General features: G+C 42.7%; 1 protein-coding gene across 4 annotated transcripts in view; it reads right to left on the bottom strand.

Annotated features, from left to right (window-relative positions):
- Positions 1-22226, bottom strand: part of LOC110503037 (phosphatase and actin regulator 2) — a 74311-nt gene that overhangs the window by 6427 nt on the left and 45658 nt on the right. For all 4 annotated transcript variants that reach the window (XM_036960796.2, XM_036960797.2, XM_036960799.2 and 1 more), the window contains exons 2-10: positions 20249-20416; positions 19145-19219; positions 18458-18604; positions 7750-8287; positions 5912-6096; positions 4889-5045; positions 3172-3227; positions 1630-1691; positions 111-248 (exon numbers count right to left, since the gene is read on the bottom strand). In XM_036960796.2, coding sequence (XP_036816691.1) covers positions 111-248; positions 1630-1691; positions 3172-3227; positions 4889-5045; positions 5912-6096; positions 7750-8287; positions 18458-18604; positions 19145-19219; positions 20249-20416 — 1526 coding nt within the window. The remainder of the gene's footprint in view (positions 1-110; positions 249-1629; positions 1692-3171; positions 3228-4888; positions 5046-5911; positions 6097-7749; positions 8288-18457; positions 18605-19144; positions 19220-20248; positions 20417-22226) is intronic.

The raw sequence follows: 22226 nt of genomic DNA, 5'->3' as shown, positions 1-22226 counted from the left end.
ATTATGCCTTTTTATAACCTCTCTTATTCCAAGTATTTAATGGCATTATGAATGTCATGTGTTTTAGTCGCTTTAGCAATAACATTATACGGTAGGAGTCTGGAACCCACTTTGTCAGCTGGAGTGAGCCTGGTCCAGGGTTTGTCTGCGCGGCGGTCATAGTCCTTAGCATCTGTGCACTCCACGTACTCATTGAAGCGCAGAATCCGCCGAGCCACCAGCTCTGCTACTGTCGGCCTCACACTCAGCTATACAAACACACACGAAATATACAGAGTGGACAAAACATTAGGAACAACTGCTCTTTCCATGACATAGACTAACCAGGTGAATCCAGGTGAAAGATATGATCCCTTATTGAGGTCACTTGTTAAATCCACTTCAGTGAGTGTGGCTGAAGGGGAGGAGACAGGTTAAGGAAGGACTAAGCCTTGAGACAATTGAGACATGGATTGTGTGTGTGTGCCATTAAGAGGGTGAAAGACCAAGACAAAAGATTTAAGTGCCTTTGAATGGGATATGGTAGTAGGTGCCATGTGCATCAGTATGTGTCAAGAACTGCAAAGTTGCTTGGTGTGTATCAAGAATGGTCCACCACCCAAAGGACATACAGCCAACTTGACATACAGCCAACTTAACACAACTGTGGGAAGCATTGGAGTCAACATGGGCCAGCATCCCTGGGGAACGCTTTCGACACCTTGTAGAGTCCATGCCCTGACGAGTTGAGGCTGTTTTGAGGGGATGTTCCTAATGTTTGGTATACTCAGTGTAAGTAGCCAGTGATTGACAACTGTAAAGTGTGACTTCTAGACAAGACAGCTGCGGCACGGGAGATGGATGGAGAGTTGTCGGAAGAGTTTAAAGTCCTTCCACAATGCCATACAGGGGCATTGTGTTGAAACTACACTCCAGTTCTCTTTATTATATCTAAGGTCAAGCAGTGTTGGCCTAACCCTGGAAAATTCCCTCTTCCCCCAGCCACCACAGGGGCAAGCAATCTGAGGAATTTCAAGCAGCCTGATACTACACTGAGGCATGCTTCCCACACAGAGCTGGAATGCCCTACAGTATGCACTGTGGCATGCTTCTCACACAGAGCTGGAATGCCCTACAGTATGCACTGTGGCATGCTTCTCACACAGAGCTGGTATGCCCTACAGTATGCACTGTGGCAACTGAGTCATACAGTTGCTGCATTTTGGCTTGTCCAAAAACTCTAAAATGATGAGTTTGTTATTTTCTATTATACTTTTTTAAAACAATGGAATAAACACAATCATCTTCCTCCACTTTCAATGTGGGTTCTGAATGTGACAATGTGTGCACCCCCTCACATTGTATAACCCTAAATGAGTTTGACATTTGTTTGGTAATTCATAAATTCATAAACTGTTTGGTAATTCAGTCAATGAGATTGAATTTTTATTGGTAATTCAGAACCTAAGACATTATCTGGTAATTCAGTGAATATGAGTTTGAATGCGTTTGGTTCCAGTTAATTCAGTTCCGGCTATGTCCACCAGATGGATCTGTGTACCACAAATATCAACACAAGTCATCAGCCATAAACTCAATGAGATGCAGACGTTCAGCAGGCTTACCTAAACATAGTATAAATGACAGTACCTTTCGGGAGAGTCTCCTTTTAATCTCTTGTATGGCTTCATGTTGATCAGCTTCATTTGTCTCTGCAGTGAAATTAAAAAGAAGTAAGTAGGCTGGGGTGGTACTTCACTGCCCAATATAGCGATTATTAATTAAGCAATGTGGTCTACAAATGGATGGAAAAGATAGATCTGGAAATTGTACGGTGCTTATCTTTCCAATTGATGTTGGAGTGTGCCTTATGGCTACATCTACAAAACTGATGTCCTGGAATATGGAATTATCTCAACAGAAGTCTGCTTTTGAGGTCTGAAAACATCTGACAAACTTTGATTTTAGAGTTGTATTTTGTTAACCATACATAGTCAACCCTTTAAACCCGAGCCCAGCATAGACCATTGTTCTATTCTTCAACAGGTAGTTGTTGAGATTCTAACAGATGTGCATAGCGTCCCTGCGAGGATGTGCATAGCGTCCCTGAGAGGCTGTGCATAGCGTCCCTGAGAGGCTGTGCATAGCGTCCCTGAGAGGCTGTGCATAGCGTCCCTGAGAGGCTATGCATAGCGTCCCTGGGAGGCTGTGCATAGCGTCCCTGAGAGGCTGTGCATAGCGTCCCTGAGAGGCTGTGCATAGCGTCCCTGAGAGGCTGTGCATAGCGTCCCTGAGAGGCTGTGCATAGCGTCCCTGAGAGGCTGTGCATAGCGTCCCTGAGAGGCTGTGCATAGCGTCCCTGAGAGGCTGTGCATAGCGTCCCTGAGATGCTGTGCATAGCGTCCCTGAGAGGCTGTGCATAGCGTCCCTGAGAGGCTGTGCATAGCGTCCCTGAGAGGCTGTGCATAGCGTCCCTGAGAGGCTGTGCATAGCGTCCCTGGGAGGCTGTGCATAGCGTCCCTGAGAGGCTGTGCATAGCGTCCCTGAGAGGCTGTGCATAGCGTCCCTGAGAGGCTGTGCATAGCGTCCCTGAGAGGCTGTGCATAGCGTCCCTGAGAGGCTGTGCATAGCGTCCCTGAGAGGCTGTGCATAGCGTCTCTGAGAGCCTTGATGACAGCTTTGCACACTCTTGGCATTCTCTCAACCAGCTTGGGGCCAGTGTGGTCCTGTCTATCTGTGGTATGACTGGGGCCAGTGTGGTCCTGTCTGTCCGTGGTCTGACTGGGGTCAGTGTGGTCCTGTCTGTCCGTGGTCTGACTGGGGCCAGTGTGGTCCTGTCTGTCTGTGGTCTGACTGGGGCCAGTGTGGTCCTGTCTGTCTGTGGTCTGACTGGGGCCAGTGTGGTCCCGTCTGTCTGTGGTCTGACTGGGGCCAGTGTGGTCCTGTCTGTCTGTGGTCTGACTGGGGCCAGTGTGGTCCTGTCTGTCTGTGGTCTGACTGGGGCCAGCGTGGTCCTGTCTGTCTGTAGTCTGACTGGGGCCAGTGTGGTCCTGTCTGTCTGTGGTCTGACTGGGGCCAGTGTGGTCCTGTCTGTCTGTGGTCTGACTGGGGCCAGTGTGGTCCTGTCTGTCTGTGGTCTGACTGGGGCCAGTGTGGTGCAGTCTGTGGTGCTGTCTGTCTGTGATCACTCACGTTTCAGAATGTTCCTCTGCTCCAGTTCCTCAGTACTGGGCCTCTGACTAAGTTGTCTGTGAGGGACAGAGAGGGAGAAGGAAGTGAGACAACACCACTGTGATTTGTTCCCCAAAAGCTTTGTAGCACTAGGATCATTTTAAGTCCCTTGGATGAAAGATGATTTTAGTGCTACCAAATCTTCAGGAATCTCACACCAGAACGAACAGTTATTTCATATTAGATATAATCTTGATGACAAACAAATACTGTAGGTTTTGGAGACTTGGCTCCAACACATCTCATTATTCTATCCAGAACTTTAATAGCACAGGGTAATGTTATCAACCCCCCACTGATGAGTGGAAACTTAGAAGAAGCCTCGGGTTATACCCACAGCAAGTCATGCCGGGTCTTCTGGAGTGGTGGATCCCAAAGCTAGAGACACCTACTGCTGCTTCAGACAGTGGTGTGTGTCAGTGTTTCCTCTGGAAACATGTGTAGCAGTGGGGAAAAGGAGTGAGGGGAAAAGGTTGCGGAGGGGGGTTGAAGAGGGTGGGTCCCTCCTATAATTTGTATGTTGAAGGACTGAGGAGCTCAGTTCTGGTGACTTTTTAAAAGGATGAATTTAAAAAATTATGCTGACACCATCTAAAATAGAATTTCCACCTCCAGAAATTAGCCCAATAATACATTAGTAAAATTATTTTAATATATTGGGCCATGTACAGTATATATCCTATGCATGGTCCATATTATCAGCTATGCTATTAGCAATAAACATTATCACCTTATTCCCAACTGAAGCTGCCAAACGCAAATAAATAGGCTGAAGCATGGGTTTGCCTATCTGCATTTACCCTATTGGGCTAATCATTAGCCAGATCTCAAATGTGATCTTTTAACTAGTTATTATCATATTGATTCATTTTATGTCCCAAAAAACGTGCATAAACTCTGAATATGATTTAGGTCTACCTGTTAGGGTAATCTAGGGTAACTTGCCACCTGGAGTAAAAAGCCTGTACTTCTCACAGAAACCACTTCATGTCACAATTCTTCCCCCAACACTTTCCCTGTTTCCACTACTCTTGCTCAACAAAAAATATTATCTCTCATCACAATTTTTTTATGTCATTCCAAATAAATTATTTTGAGGTAGAGAGGCCTACAACTAACCAGTGTTACATTCAGCCCCACTCTCCCCTATGCACACTGCGAATTGTGGAGTGGTAATGTGTAACCATGCGTCTGTTAAAAACCCCAGGTTTAAAATGGCGTATTTCACGCATATTTATGAGTTGAGAAATAAATAAAGTAGGAATGAAAAGCTGAGATTCCCAAACAAAAGCCATTAAAACTGTTGTTTTCACGATTGCAAGAATTGTTGTGCATTGACTACTTGTCAGAATGCATGTTTCCATCCCTGTGGCACTTATAACATGAATGAGCCATGAGAGGAATATTTATTTATCCGACTTGTTAAAAAGATTTATCTAGCCGACTAGTTAAATAGATCAACTATTCTACTATGGGGTTGTTAGATTTTTCTATTAATTGTTTGTTTTGTTTTCACAGGAATTCATGTTCCATTGTTGCGTGGCGGCAATGATTTTGCCGTTGCGCAGCACCACAGGAAAATGAGTGCAGCGGAAACCCCGGTGTGTGTGTGTCTGTGTGTGTCTGTGTGTGTCTGTGTGTGTATATGTGTGCATGACTCCAGGGGTGTACTCTGTACCTCACTAGCTTGGAGTGAATCTGCTGGCGGAGTTCCTGCCTCTCGGTCTCAGAGGTACGAGGCAGGATGTTCTTCTCCTCCAGCTCTCTCTTGCTGGGCCGGTTGCCAAGTCTGATGGCCAGGGTGTCCCTGCGGCGGATCTTACTGGCTAGAGAGCCTACAAAACCAATAATAGTCATGTAAATCCAGCTAGCCCCCCAGTTTTATACTGTAGGAAAGTGTTCTGTGCAGTACATATACTAGTACATATAAAACCTCCCAGAAAGAAACACAAGAAGTGACATTGTTTTCAACTGTGTTTTGGTTGTTCCTTGTCCTTGTTTCTAGTCTTGTGTCTAGTCCTTGTTTCTAGTCTTGTTTCTAGTCTTGTTTCTAGTCCTTGTGTCTAGTCCTTGTTTCTAGTCCTTGTTTCTAGTCTTGTTTCTAGTCTTGTTTCTAGTCCTTGTGTCTAGTCCTTGTGTCTAGTCTTGTTTCTAGTCTTGTGTCTAGTCCTTGTTTCTAGTCTTGTTTCTAGTCTTGTTTCTAGTCTTGTTTCTAGTCTTGTTTCATGGGTGTTTTCCGTATTTCTATCACGGTAAAAGTGAAATCTAAGCAAGCCTAAATATCTTATAGAGGGATAATTCACTTAAAATATGTTTTTTTTTTTTTTTTTACCAAGCAAAATTATCTCACATCATTGGCAGATAATTTTTTGTTGTTAATTAGAAATAAGCTAAATTAAGATATGTTTCAAGATATTTTACCTTAAGACAATTAAAATATCTTGGTTAATAAAATCAAATCAGCAAAAAGATCTGCCGTAAGATCATTTAGCTTGGTAAGAAAAGAACAACACTTATTTTAAGTGAATTATCCATCAATATAAGATATTTAGGCTTGCTTAGATTTCACTTTTTGCAGTGAGTGCACTAGTGGCTATGGATGAATTTGTTGCAAAGGCTGGACAGCATACATGAAGACTGACTGACTAAAGGCTAGAACACAATTAGCTGTAAGCTTCTATATCTGTGACGGATTCCTTACTTGTGGTATACTCGTCCTCCTCATCCTCGTCCTCTTCTTCGTCTCGGTAGAGGATGGGCCCATCTGAGTCAGAGTCGCTGACTATGGAGTGGTAGTCAGACTCCGTAGTACTGTCTGGGATGACTGTAACCTCTGGGCTCTCCAGGTTAACACTGTGGAGCTTCTCACCAATCCCATTGGTAGGCCTGGAATCATATCATCAAAACTGATAAAGCGTTTTTACTTGATTGATTCTTGTCTATTGATTGATTTATCATGTCCATTGTTGTCCTCGTTGCATAATGGAAAATGGCGATTAAAAAATGTAGATTAAGGGTGTATAGACCAAAACGCTGGTGAAAACAGGCCTTTTCTTTCCCAAAAGGTTTTTCCTCATGAACCTGGCATCATGCAAGGTAAACTATCCTATATCCAATGGTTGAAGGCATACTTCACAGACAGGGTTCTGTGACTTACAACAGGGGTTCCCAAACTTTTCACTCAAGCCCCCCTTCCAGCATTGGGGAACATCCCACGCATGACCAAGTGCAATACCCCTGGCAAATGATCCAGCTTCTCTGGGAGAATAAGTGTATATCAGTAAATTATACAGTACAATATTCCACACAGAATAGTTTTTTACACTGCTGTGCTGTCTTCTGAATCTGCAGTACTGTCTCGACTCCCAATGCTGCTGACCATTTACACGTGCAGTAAGACTTACATCATCCCTTCGATGGAGTTTTGTACAGCATACTGTATTATTATGTAATCGTGATTGCAGTAAAGAGCTTTCCTACCAATACCACCTGATTTCATTCCAAAGTTTCGTAAGAGCAAACATGATGTAAGACACCCTTATATTTTCTTCAGTTACTACCAGCCTGGGTCAAATATATAACTCAACTACTTTCAAATACTTGAAATGCACTTGATTTAATTGGCCTGGTTTGATAGAACAAATGGAATGATCCCAAAAGTGCAGAATTCAAGCTACATAAAATGTACCTCAAATATCTCAAATACTTTGAAATATGTCTGTGTTTGACCCAGGTCTGCTTCACTTTATGAACTCAGACCTGCTATATGGACGCAAAGTGCACAACTCAAAACCCTTGTAGCAGGAGACAGCTAGAACTAGTTTCCCTTCCATTCCTGCATGTACAATATGACGGAGTGTGTTTCCCGCATAAGACCTTAATTTGAGCCAGTTTGCTACAGCAGGAAAAAAATCTTGCAGCAACAGGAAATGTGAAATGTTATGTGGATTATAATTAATGGACATTTTTTGTAGGGGTTGATACATTTTTCGTAAGGGAAAATCAAGTCTGATTTCTAAGTGGAAATTACAAACTTCAGAATACTTTTTAAACCTCAAGTACACTATAAGTTTAAAATGTCCTGCATTGCAGGAAAGTTCTCAAGTACCAGGGTGATCAAATTAAGACCCTACATCTGTAGCAGGATGCTCATGATAAACAAGGCCATGCTTAATCAGATGCGTCTCAAAACGCGCAACCCTTTCTGATGAATGTCGTTCTCTGAGATGATGAAAGAACATTGCCATGCTTCAATATAGATTTTCAGCAAGCATCTGTTCAGCTGCTCCAGTAGGTGTCTGGAGTACAGTAGCTAGCAGAATACCACAGTACAGCCTGGGAACATACTTCAAATATATTGAGACTTCAGCTATATGGTTCTGTCTGCAAAAATGTTCATACAATATAAATGTTCTTATAATTCTGTTGTTCATACCCTTATGAAGTGGCTTTGTGGCATTAATGAACAATAACATGTTCTGTGCTGTTTTTTCTCTGTACGAAACCCCATAAAATGGCTTTTCTGCACTAGAGACATACCTCCGATTTTTCTCTAAGTCATGGTCTTCGTCCCCCGACTGTTGCTCATGGTCACCTCCTCCATCTTTCCCAGTCCCCAGGGCTTCCTCCGTGGAGCTCTCACTTTGAGACTCAGTGAAGGAAGTGTCCTCAGTGGTGCTGTTGACAAGGGGTGCTTTCTCTCCAGGGTCCTGAGGGCCAGCACCTGAGGCATCGTCTTTATCCACCCCAGGCAGAGAGGAGTTATCCTGAGCAGCAGGCCTGCCCTCTGGGCCAGAAGAGGGATCCTCCTTACCCCCCTGGTTCCCATCCCCAGGACCCGTGAGCCGTCTTTCACCTGGTAGGCTGTCTGTGTCTGGGGAGGCCTTGGGGGCTCCAGAGAAGCGGGAAGGGTCAGTTGCTAGTTGGAGCTCGCGCTTGTTGGTCTTCTCTGTCCCGGTTGGATTGGCAGGCCTGTCCTTCGAGATCTTTGTGTTACACTGTGTGGACGATGAGGAGGATGAGGACTGGGCCGTGGTCTTGGATGTGCCTCCAGTTTTCTTAGGATGAGAGGATTTGGCTAAGAGGAGAAGAAACTTCATTAGGTTTATTTGAAACAACAGCAAAAACTGGCTGATGTCCTGTTGTATTTTATGCGCTTTTGTTTTTGCTGTCATTTTAAATGACGAGCCCAGGGACTTCAGACGAACATGAGCCTTTTGTTTAAATCTGGAACATTAACAGTCAATGATATAACAAATATATATATATGTTCTATAGAATGTTGTGCTCATGTGATAGAAATAGAAGAGTAAAATAATAATAATAATTTGAGTGTATTATAAGCACGCGTTTTTTGCATATCCCAACTCTCCCTGACACACCCTCGGAGAGTGGGGTCACGGCCAGGGTCAGGGTAAGCCATGGTCAGCACAACGAAGAGCTGCTGGCAAAACGCACAAAAGTGCTGTTTGAATGAATGTTTACGCGCCTGCTTCTGCCTACCACCACTCAGTCAGATACTTAGATACTTGTATGCTTGAATGCTCAGTCAGATTATATGCAACGCAGGACATGCTAGATAATATCTAGTAATATCATTAACCATGTGTAGTTAACTAGTGGTTATGATTGATTGTTTTTTATAAGATAAGTTGAATGCTAGCTAGCAACTTACCTTGGCTTACTGCATTTGCGTAACAGGCAGTCTCCTTGTGGAGTGCAACAAGAGAGAGGCAGGTCGTTATTGCGTTGGACTAGTTTACTGTAAGATTGCAAGATTGGATCCCCCGAGCTGACAAGGTGAAAATCTGTCCTTCTGCCCCTGAACAAGTTAACCCACCGTTCCTAGGCCGTCATTGAAAATAAGAATGTGTTCTTAACTGACTTGCCTAGTTAAATAAATCGGCGCCCAAAAATACAGATTTCCGATTGTTACGAAAACCTGAAATCGGCCCTAATTAATCGGCCATTCCGATTAATCGGTCGACCACTAGAAGCCACTGCTCCAAAACCGCCATAAAAAAGCCAGACTGTGGTTTGCAACTGCACATGGAGACAAAGATTGTACTTTTTGCAGAAATGTCCTCTGATCTGATTAAACAAAAATAGAACTGTTTGGCCATAATGACCATCGTTATGTTTGGAGGAAAAAGGGGGATGCTTGCAAGCCGAAGAACACCATCCCAACCGTGAAGCACGTGGGTGGCAGCATCATGTTCTGGGGGTGCTTTGCTGCAGGAGGGACTGGTGCACTTCACAAGAGAAAATAAAATTATGTGGATATATTGAAGCAGCATCTCAAGACATCAGTCAGGAAGTTAAAGCTTGGTCGCAAATGGGTCTTCCAAATGGACAATGACCCAAAGCATACTTCCAAATTTGTGGCAAAATGGCTTAAGGGACAAGAAAGTCAAGGTATTGGAGTGGCCATCACAAAGCCCTGACCTCAATCCCATAGAAAATCTGTGGGCAGAACTGAAAAAGCGTGTGTGAGCAAGGAGGCCTACAAACCTGACTCAGTTACACCATCTCTGTCAGGAGGAATGGGCCAAAATTCACCCAACATATTGTGGGAAGCTTGTGGAAGGCTACCTGAAACGTTTGACCCAAGTTAAACAATTTAAAGGCAATGCTACCAAATACTAATTGAGTGTATGTAAACTTATGACTCACTAGGAATGTAATGACTGAAATAAAAGCTGAAATAAATCACTCTCCACTATTTTTATTATTATTAATTCTTATTATTATTTCACATTCTTAAAACAAAGTGATGATCCCAACTGACCTACGACAGGACATTTTTACTAGGATTAAATGTCAGGAATTGTGAAAAACTGAGTTTAAATGTGCAGTTGAAGTCAGAAGTTTACATACACCTTAGCCTAAGACATTTAAACTCAGTTTTTCTCAATTTCTGACACGTAATCCTAGTACAGATGTCCTACCTGGATTATATTGGAGAGGCTTCCATTAAAGAACACCCTCTGTGTTCTGTTAGACAAGTAACTCTTTATCCACAATATAGCAGGGGGTGTAAAGCCATAACACATACGTTTTTCCAGCAGCAGACTATGATCGTTAATGTCAAAAGCCACACTGAAGTCTAACAAAACAGCCCCCACAATCTTTTTATCATCAATTTCTCTCAGCCAATCATCAGTCATTGTTGTAAGTGCTGTGGTTGTTGAATGCCCTTCCCTATTAGTGTGCTGAAAGTCTGTTGTCAATTTGTTTACTGTAAAATAGCATTGCATCTGGTCAAACACAATTTTTTCAAAAAGTTTACTATGGTTTGGTAATATGCCAATTGGTCGGCTATTTAAGACAGTTAAAGGGGCATTATTGTTCTTAGGTGGGAGAAAAACTTTTGCTTCCCTCCAGGCCTGAGGTCACACACTTTCTAGTAGGCTTCAATTGAAGATATGGCAAATGGGAGTGGCAATATCGTCCACTATTATCCTCAGTCATTTTCTATCCCAGTTGTCAGACCACCAGTGGGTTGCCATTTTTGATAGACAACTATTTTTTCACCTCTTCCACACTCACTTTACAGAGTTAAATATTATTTGTCTTTCATAATTTGGTCAGATATACTTGAATGTGTAGTGCCAGCGTTTGTTGCTGGCATGTCATGCCTAAATTTGCTAATCTGAATGAGCAATCTGATTCAGTGAATGATGGAAGTGGGAATTTGCCCTTTTGCCTCAAATTTCATTTAAGGTGCTCCAAAGGTCATATTGTGGATAGAGGTGGTATTGTGGATACAGGCCGTATTGTGGATAGAGGTCGTACTGTGGATACAGGCCGTATTGTGGATACAGGCCGCATTGTGGATACAGGCCGCATTGTGGATACAGGCCGCATTGTGGATACAGGTCGTATTTTGGATACAGGCCGCATTGTGGATACAGGCCGCATTGTGGATACAGGCCGCATTGTGGATACAGGTCGTATTTTGGATACAGGCCGTATTGTGGATACAGGCCGCATTGTGGATACAGGCCGCATTGTGGATACAGGCCGCATTGTGGATACAGGCCGTATTTTGGAAACAGGCCCTATTGTGGATACAGGCCGAATTGTGGATAGAGGTTGTGTTTTGGATACAGGCCGAATTGTGGATAGAGGTTGTATTGTGGATACAGGCAGTATTATGGATATAGGTTGTATTGTGGAAACGCCATTTGGTAGATATACCGAAGCTATTCAAAACCAAATGAACTACTGTCACTCAACAGGAGAGCAATGTGAACTCAATAAACTGTCACTCAACAAGAGAACAATGTGAACTCAATGAACTGCTGTCACTCAACAAGAGAACAATGTGATCTCAATAAACTACTGTCACTCAACAAGAGAACAATGTGATCTCAATAAACTACTGTCACTCAACAAGAGAACAATGTGAACTCAATGAACTGTCACTCAACAAGAGAACAATGTGAACTCAATAAACTGTCACTCAACAAGATAACAATGTGAACTCAATAAACTGTCACTCAACAAGAGAACAATGTGAACTCAATGAACTGTCACTCAACAAGAGAACAATGTGAACTCAATAAACTGTCACTCAACAAGAGAACAATGTGAACTCAATGAACTGTCATCCAACAAGAGAACAATGTGAACTCAATAAACTGTCACTCAACAAGATAACAATGTGAACTCAATAAACTGTCACTCAACAAGAGAACAATGTGAACTCAATGAACTGTCACTCAACAAGAGAACAATGTGATCTCAATAAACTGTCACTCAACAAGATAACAATGTGAACTCAATAAACTGTCACTCAACAAGAGAACAATGTGAACTCAATAAACTGTCACTCAACAAGAGAACAATGTGATCTCAATAAACTACTGTCACTCAACAAGAGAACAATGTGAACTCAATAAACTGTCACTCAACAAGAGAACAATGTGATCTCAATAAACTGTCACTCAACAAGAGAACAATGTGAACTCAATAAACTGTCACTCAACAAGAGAACAATGTGATCTCAATAAACTACTGTCACTAAACAAGAGAACAATGTGAACTCAATAAACTGTCACTCAACAAGAGAACAATGTGATCTCAATAAACTACTGTCACTCAACAAGAGAACAATGTGATCTCAATAAACTGTCACTCAACAAGAGAACAATGTGAACTCAATAAACTGTCATCCAACAAGAGAACAATGTGAACTCAATAAACTGTCACTCAACAAGAGAACAATGTGAACTCAATAAACTGTCATCCAACAAGAGAACAATGTGAACTCAATAAACTACTGTCACTCAACAAGAGAACAATGTGAACTCAATAAACTGTCATCCAACAACAGAACAATGTGAACTCAATAAACTGTCACTCAACAAGAGAACAATGTGAACTCAATAAACTACTGCCACTCAACAAGAGAACAATGTGATCTCAATAAACTGTCACTCAACAAGAGAACAATGTGAACTCAATAAACTACTGCCACTCAACAAGAGAACAATGTGAACTCAATAAACTGTCACTCAACAAGAGAACAATGTGAACTCAATAAACTGTCACTCAACAAGAGAACAATGTGAACTCAATAAACTGTCACTCAACAAGAGAACAATGTGAACTCAATAAACTACTGCCACTCAACAAGAGAACAATGTGATCTCAATAAACTGTCACTCAACAAGAGAACAATGTGAACTCAATAAACTACTGCCACTGAACAAGAGAACAATGTGATCTCAATAAACTACTGTCACTCAACAAGAGAACAATGTGATCTCAATAAACTGTCACTCAACAAGAGAACAATGTGATCTCAATAAACTCTCACTCAACAAGAGAACAATGTGATCTCAATAAACTGTCACTCAACAAGAGAACAATGTGATCTCAATAAACTGTCACTCAACAAGAGAACAATGTGATCTCAATAAACTGTCACTCAACAAGAGAACAATGTGAACTCAATAAACTACTGCCACTCAACAAGAGAACAATGTGATCTCAATAAACTACTGTCACTCAACAAGAGAACAATGTGAACTCAATAAACTGTCACTCAACAAGAGAACAATGTGAACTCAATAAACTGTCATCCAACAAGAGAACAATGTGAACTCAATAAACTGTCACTCAACAAGAGAACAATGTGATCTCAATAAACTACTGTCACTCAACAAGAGAACAATGTGATCTCAATAAACTGTCACTCAACAAGAGAACAATGTGAACTCAATAAACTACTGTCACTCAACAAGAGAACAATGTGAACTCAATAAACTGTCATCCAACAAGAGAACAATGTGAACTCAATAAACTGTCATCAACAAGAGAACAATGTGAACTCAATAAACTGTCACTCAACAAGAGAACAATGTGAACTCAATAAACTACTGTCACTCAACAAGAGAACAATGTGAACTCAATAAACTGTCACTCAACAAGAGAACAATGTGAACTCAATAAACTGTCACTCAACAAGAGAACAATGTGAACTCAATAAACTACTGTCAGTCAACAAGAGAACAATGTGAACTCAATAAACTACTGTCACTCAACAAGAGAACAATGTGAACTCAATAAACTGTCACTCAACAAGAGAACAATGTGAACTCAATAAACTGTCACTCAACAAGAGAACAATGTGATCTCAATAAACTGTCACTCAACAAGATAACAATGCAAACTCAAAGATTACTATAGCCAGAGGATAACAATGGACATAAAACAGAAATATGGAGAGCCCAAAATATGGCATTTCTTTACAGAAACTCATAAAATACATAGTTTGGCAGGCATGCCCATCACATGCAACACTATTGGCCCTGAGCATAGTTAGCATAGTTTATTCTAATGGGGTCAAATGAGACATGTGCACAGACGCTGGCACACAGACAGACAGACAGACAGACAGACAGACAGACAGACAGACAGAGACAGACAGACAGGACAGACACACACAAACACGACATGGCCACACAGGACCTGGGGAACCAAACGATCCATGAACCAGATCCTCATGCACCAAAGACAAAAAGAAACCACATGAGCAAGGGTTCTCAGAGGCAGACAGCAGGCAGGCAGGCAGACAGCAGGCAGGCAGGCAGACAGCAGGTAGGCAGCAGGAAGGCAGCAGGCAGACAGCAAGTAGACAGCAGGCAAACAACAGACAGACGCAGGCAGGCAGAAGGAAGGCAGCAGGAAGGCAGCAGGCAGGCAGCAGGCAGACAGCAAGCAGGGGAACACAAATGGGACACATTGTCTCATTGTAGTGCTCTGCTGTGTAAAAGTCTTTGCAGGCAACACTCTGTACACACTCTTCTCACTTCCCTTTTTGCTACAAAAAAAACAAAACTTTCAACTACTGTAAATCCTCAGCCTATTCTAGTATGGACACTACCATTCATTCCTGAGGGGGGACAAGGATGGATGGACTGATGGACGGAGGGAGGCTTTCCACATGCGAAGACGGGTTTTGCATGCAAACAGGCTTCTCTCTCTCTCTCTCCCAACCAACCAGCACCACTGATACTCACCGCTCCCACGGTAATTGTTTTGAGGGTTTTGTTTGTGGGAGCAGTAGCTTGCTTGCCTGTGCTTTTGGCCAGCTTTTTACCGCCCATGGTTCCGTCCCTGCGCCCTGCTGTAACCCCACCAGCTGATTTGGGAGTTGCAGTGGTAGGGCTTTTTTGGGGGGCCTCCCGCGTTCTGGCCTGGTTCGTTCTGGCCTGGTTCCCATTTGGAGTAGCTTTGTTTTCATTTGTCACTACGAGGGTAGAGGAGGGGGAGCAGAGCAACCTCTCCTGTCATTTATCAACACCCAGATGGAGGGAGTCGGACAGACACAGTCTCACTAATAATCGTAAAAGTGGGGAACATATAGTCGGTGCATTATGTGCATATCGGAGGAATGAAGAAAGGTCTAACAAACCCTTAAGCTGTGACCTGACCTCCAACCTAACGTGTGTTTACAGTGCCATGCAAAAGCATTCACCCCTGTTGGCATTTTTCCTATTTTGTTGCATTACAACCTGTAATTTAAATAGATTTTTATTTGGATGTCATGCTATGGACAGACACAAAATAGTCCAAATTGGTGAAGTGAAAAGAAACATTTAAAAAATTTAAAACTGAAAAGTGGTGCGTGCATATGTATTCACCCCCTTTGCTATGAAGCCCCTAAATAAGATCTGGTGCAACAAATTACATTCAGAAGTTACATAATTAGTTAAATAAAGTCCACCTGTGTGCAATCTAAGTGTCACATGATCTCAGTAGATATACACCTTTTCTGAAAGGCCCCAGAGTCTGCAACACCACGAAGCAAGGTGCACCGCCAAGCAAGCGGCACCATGAAGACCAAGGAGCTCTCCAAACAGGTCAGGGACAAAGTTGTGGAGAAGTACAGATCAGGGTTGGGTTATAAAAGAATATCTGGAACTTTGAACATCCCACGGAGCACCATTAAATCCATTATTAAAACATTTAAAGAATATGACACCACAACAAACCTGCCAAGAGAGGGCCGCCCACCAAAACTCACCGACCAGGCAAGAAGGGCATTAATCAGAGAGGCAACAAAGAGACCAAAGATAACCCTAAAGGAGCTGCAAAGCGCCACAGCTGAGATTAGAGTATCTGTCCATAGGACCACTTTAAGCCGTACACTCCACAGAGTTGGGCTTTACGGAAGAGTGGCAAGAAAAAAGCCATTGCTTAAGAAAAAAATAAGCAAACACGTTTGGTGTTCGCCAAAAGGCATGTTGGAGACAATGTAGGAATGCTGTTCATCGACTACAGCTCAGCATTTAGCACCATAGTACCCTGGGTCTCGACCTCGCCCCGTGCAACTGGGTCCTGGACTATCTGACGGGCCACCCCCAGGTTGTGAGGGTAGGTAACAACATCTCCACCCTGCTGATCCTCAACACTGGGGCCCCACAAGGGTGCGTTCTCAGCCCTCTCCTGTACTCCCTGTTCACCCATGACTGTGTGGCCATACACGCCTCCAACTCAATCATCAAGTTTGCAGATGACACTACAGTGGTAGGCTTGATTACCAACAACGACGAGACGGCCTACAGGGAGGAGGTGAGGGCCCTCGGAGTGTGGTGTCAGGAAAATAACCTCACACTCAATGTCAACTAAACAAAGGAGATGACTTCAGGAAACAGCAGAGGGAGCAGCCCTCTATCCACATCGACGGGACAGTAGTGGAGAAGGTGGGAAGTTTTAAGTTCCTTGGCGTACACATCACGGAAAAACTGAAATGGTCCACCCACACAGACAGCGTGGTCTCTTCAACCTCAGAAGGCAGACGAAATGTATCACCGCCTGGACCGGCAACTGCTCCGCCCTCAACTGCAAGGCTCTCCAGAGGGTAGTGAGGTCTGCACAACGCATCACCGGGAGCAATCTACCTGCCCTCCAGGACACCTACACCACCCGATGTCACAGGAAGGCCAAAAAGATCATCAAGGACAACAACCACCCGAGCCACTGCCTGTTCACCCCGCTATCATCCAGAAGGCGAGGTCAGTACAGGTGCATCAAAGCTGGGACTGAGAGACTGATAAACAGCTTCTATCTCAAGGCCATCAGACTGTTAACCAGCCATCACTAACATTAAGGGGCTGCTGCCAACATACTGACTTAACTCTAGCCACTTTAATAATAAAAAATTGGATGTAATAAATGTATCACTAGCCACATTAAACAATGCCACTTTATATAATGTTTACATACCCTACATTACTCATCTCATATGTATATACTGTACTCTATACCATCTAATGCATCTTGCCTAAGCTGTTCGGCCATCACTCATTCATATATTTTTATGTACATATTCTTATTAATTCCTTTACACTTGTGTGTATAAGGTAGTTGTTGTGAAATTGTTAGGTTAGATTATTTGTTAGCTATTACTGCATGGTCGGAACTAGATGCACAAGCATTTCGCTACACTCGCATTAACATCTGCTAACCATGTGTATGTGACAAATTAAATTTGATATGATTTGAGAAGATGGTTACTCTGGTTAGATAAGACCACCATCATCATCATGCTGGGATGTTTTTCATCGGCAGGGACTGGCAAACTGGTCAGAATTGAAGGAATGATGGATGGTTCTAAATACAGGGAAATTACTGAGGGAAACCTGTTTTAGTCTTCCAGAGATTTTAGACTGGGATGGAGGTTCACCTTCCAGCATAACAATTTAAGTCCATGTTGTAAGGCAACAAAGGAAAAATGCCAAGGGGGGTGAATCATTTCACAAGCCACTGTATATCGGAGGTATGAAGAAAGGTCTAACAAACCTTTATGATGTGACTTGACCTCTAACCTAACGTGTGTGTTTATATCGGAGGGGACAAAAGTAAAGACAAATGTCCATCTAGTATGGACTTATAAAGTATATCTTGTGGGGTCAACATAGGAGAATTTCTCTCCACATTCTTACTCATCTGAGCTGTCACGACCATTCTCCCGATGCATTCATTAAAGCAGCACATTATTATTGCCAGGCAGTGCCCTCAGTGCTCGGGCACTGTAGATGAGGCATAGTCTGATCTCTGTAATGAACTGAGAACTCAATTGAATCAGTTTTCCTGACCTGCATTGACCAGCTGAACCACTCTGAATGTGTCGTTGGAGAGAGATCTAGCCCGTCATTCCAGTTTGTCTTTGGTCTTAAGTGGGGAGCAGTGGAGTGGCTTACTATTGATCTGAAGAGGCCAGAGCTCTGGCTCCAGTGGTATGATCAGTAAGAGTACTGAAGGCATTTGATCATTGCAGAAGTGACAGACTCCATTGACCTGCAGGTCTTAAGAATAGGGGATTTCTACTCTTTAATTTCTCTATCCAAGCATCAAGGGGATTTAACATTGAAGGTGTATCTGGATACATTCTGCTGGAGTGTGCAGCAATGTGCCGATCAGCCATCTGCTAAAAGATGAACAGCGATGGAGACATCTTAATGGATATGGGGTGGAAAAACCAATACAAATTGAATTGAGAAACCCCCACAACACATTAAAAGCTTCAGATGGCAATACTCCTGCAGGTCTAACAGGGTAATATTGGCCATCAGTGGATGGGTTATTGCTCTGTTCAGACTCATGCTTGGAGGTCAAAGCCAAAATAGGAAGCGCTAGTGGACACATTATTCAATCAAACACTGAATGGACTTAGACCATGCCATTTCATTTAGCTTTGGCCTGCTTGCAGACAAACATGTTAAACGCATTCCACCTGCTTTGTCTTCAGAATTCTCTGACTCTTCGGTCTTCTCCTCTGAAGGCGTTTCAGGAGACTCTATGTCAACTTTGACCTCCTCTGACCCCAGACTAAGCGTGGCGTGGCCATTTAGAGTTTCAGGGTTCACTGGGTCCTCTGGTCCTAAGGAAACATTTAACAGTAAGCAGGGGGTGATATGAAGCTATTTTACATCCACTCAGTATACAGTACACACGAGGAATACAAGGAGGCTTCTGGCTTGAGACATTTACGTTTACCATAAGATTAACTCCCTTAAGAACAAAATGTCATTTTTCATCCTTGAAGATTTGAAGTAATGTTAAATTAGAATGTAACAATGTAGGGGGAAGGGGGAAGGGGATGTTACTGAGGGCAGCAACAGAGTCCTCTCCTGGGCCTCATTACTCTTGCTCTTCAGTGACTACCAGGAGGACAAACAACTTAGATGGTACTGCAGTTTGGGTTTCTTCCCCATCGTAGCAACAGCTAACATCAGGGAGTTTTCCATTGGTTATAAAAACACAAACTTGTTGATTCAGGTAAATTGTTAGCAGAGGACAGCAGCTCTTGTGAGAGTGGTTTTTGGCATGACAATGCCACAGAGGGAAACAGGGGGTTGGGCGAGGGCCTTAAACAAATGCACACTGTTAATTACATTCATTTTCCCACCGTAACTCTCACCTTGATCAGGAATGAGGACTCCTCGTCTTATCAGCTCCTCTCGACTTTGCCTCGTGGAGATTTTCCTCTCCAGAACTATGGAGATGAGCAAGGCAGAGTTAATCATTGGCCAGATGTAGTCATTCATTTTGTGATCTTTGCAATGACTGGGTAGGATATTACCCAGTGTGTACGCACGCACGCACGCACGCAACGCACGCACGCAACGCACGCACGCACGCACGCACGCAACGCACGCACGCACGCACGCACGCACACTATATGTACGGCAGGGATGAAATAAAAGTCCAGGAAACATTACACAGAAGATTACAACTAGAACAGACCATGTGACAGATGGACAGCTTAGGGTCATGGAGCCATGATGCAGTAGGGAAAGTAGACCATTAAATATGTAAATTCTGTACAAAAAAATTATGATAACAGCATTTGTGTTCAAAAGTCGATTATCACACCAAGAGATAAACTTGAGAAGGCCTTCCTACTACTAGCCAGACAGGTATGGCACAGACGACAGAATTGGGTTCCAGTAGTATTGTTTTTCTTTAAATAGCTGTCCGACCCAGCTGGCATTCAGACAGGCTCAATCAAATGGTCAAACAAACTATTTGAAGCCAGGTCTAGTATGACATGAATAGCTCAACATGATTGCATATGATGATCAGATATCACTTCATTTAGTTCTGTGTTACATAGTACAGAAACAGTGGAGGATGCTTGAGAAATTAAACCCATGATTACACTCACTTCTGTCAAACCTGCCCCTAGCCTGCTGATATTCTTATAATCAAGCTTCAAATTTTTACAGAAATGTCAAATCCACAAGATATACTTTAGTTAGGGTATACACTATGTAGTTTGCCCGGCATGGCAGAGTCACGCAAGATGCAAACCAATAGATTGAAACTTTGCGGGGATGTTGATCGTGTGAGGGGATAGCGAATGGCACAAGTTTCACGTCATGTTTGGCATGAAAACATGTGGAATGACAACGATGAAAGAGTTGGCTACAGCATAATACATGAAAACATGTGGAATGACAACGATGAAAGAGTTGGCTACAGCATAATGAAGCAGTATGTGATGAGGCTACTTCAGACATACATATGGATAGGTCCTGAAACTTGTCACTGGTTTTCTTCTTGCGCCATTTCCAGGGTTTGAAGATCTTCCCTATAGTGGAGAGCTTCCCCTTCTGCTTCAGTGGAGGAGTCTGGGTGCTGCCCACCACAACATCACAGCTGGCCAGAGAACATTTTTCCAGTCCGTCAACTGTGGGAAATCACACAAGAACACCTGATCAGAAAAAATGAACATATTTACTGTTCATTACTATGTGGAACATAAGGCTTCAAGAATCACTGAACACAAAATTAGAAATTGTGGATATTGAACAATGGTATATTCAAGTCAGTACATATCAGTAATAAACTGTACTTTCACTTGACTTTAATTGGACTTTCTAGGCCAAAAATTCTGTCAACGATTATCCCAACTTTGGTGCATTTAGTAATTTCTCCTCTTTGCAAAACAAATTATAATCTCCATAGCAGAGCAAAATAACAGATGAAGTCTTCTGATACAGCGCAGCACTAGGGTAGAAAATGAAGTATTTTGATACAGCTCTGTACTAGGGTAGAAAATGAAGTATTTTGATACAGCTCTGTACTAGGGTAGAAAATGAAGTATTTTGATACAGCTCTGTACTAGGGTAGCAGATGAAGTCTTCTCATACAGCTCTGTACTAGGGTAGAAAATGAAGTATTTTGATACAGCTCTGTACTAGGGTAGCAGATGAAGTCTTCTGATACAGCTCTGTACTAGGGTAGAAAATGAAGTCTTCTCATACAGCTCTGTACTAGGGTAGAAAATGAAGTCTTTTGATACAGCTCTGTACTAGGGTAGAAAATGAAGTATTTTGATACAGCTCTGTACTAGGGTAGAAAATGAAGTATTCTCATACAGCTCTGTACTAGGGTAGAAAATGAAGTCTTCTCATACAGCTCTGTACTAGGGTAGAAAATGAAGTCTTTTGATACAGCTCTGTACTAGGGTAGAAAATGAAGTATTTTGATACAGCTCTGTACTAGGGTAGCAGATGAAGTCTTCTCATACAGCTCTGTACTAGGGTAGAAAATGAAGTCTTTTGATACAGCTCTGTACTAGGGTAGAAAATGAAGTCTTTTGATACAGCTCTGTACTAGGGTAGAAAATGAAGTATTTTGATACAGCTCTGTACTAGGGTAGCAGATGAAGTCTTCTGATACAGCTCTGTACTAGGGTAGCAGATGAAGTCTTCTCATACAGCTCTGTACTAGGGTAGAAAATGAAGTCTTCTCATACAGCTCTGTACTAGGGTAGCAGATGAAGTCTTTTGATACAGCTCTGTACTAGGGTAGAAAATGAAGTCTTCTCATACAGCTCTGTACTAGGGTAGAAAATGAAGTCTTCTCATACAGCTCTGTACTAGGGTAGAAAATGAAGTCTTCTCATACAGCTCTGTACTAGGGTAGAAAATGAAGTCTTCTCATACAGCTCTGTACTAGGGTAGAAAATGAAGTATTTTGATACAGCTCTGTACTAGGGTAGAAAATGAAGTCTTCTCATACAGCTCTGTACTAGGGTAGAAAATGAAGTATTTTGATACAGCTCTGTACTAGGGTAGAACATGAAGTATTCTCATACAGCTCTGTACTAGGGTAGAAAATGAAGTCTTCTCATACAGCTCTGTACTAGGGTAGAAAATGAAGTCTTCTCATACAGTGCTGCACCAGGGTTTTCACAGTGATTCACTTGCTTAGGGAGCAGATTCTTGTCCTTCCCTAATCCTTCCCTTTCCTGTTTCAAAGTAAGAAGCCCGGGGAATGGAAACAGACCGGAAACACTGAGGCTGGAGGGGAAAGATAAGGTGTGGCATTTACTCATGCCTCACTTTTCAAGAATAGGGAGGTTCTATGGCCCATGGCTGTTGAATGTTTTATCTGCACCATTAATTCACACTCTACATACAACACTGATACCACTGAGGACTGCCACAGAGGACTACTACAGAGGACTACCACATAGGACTACTACAGAGGAC

This window comes from Oncorhynchus mykiss, chromosome 23 (genome assembly GCF_057628025.1).
Source record: "Oncorhynchus mykiss isolate SJ-2025 chromosome 23, ASM5762802v1, whole genome shotgun sequence".
Lineage (NCBI taxonomy): Eukaryota > Metazoa > Chordata > Actinopteri > Salmoniformes > Salmonidae > Oncorhynchus > Oncorhynchus mykiss.
This window is presented reverse-complemented; position numbering and strand designations above follow the sequence as displayed.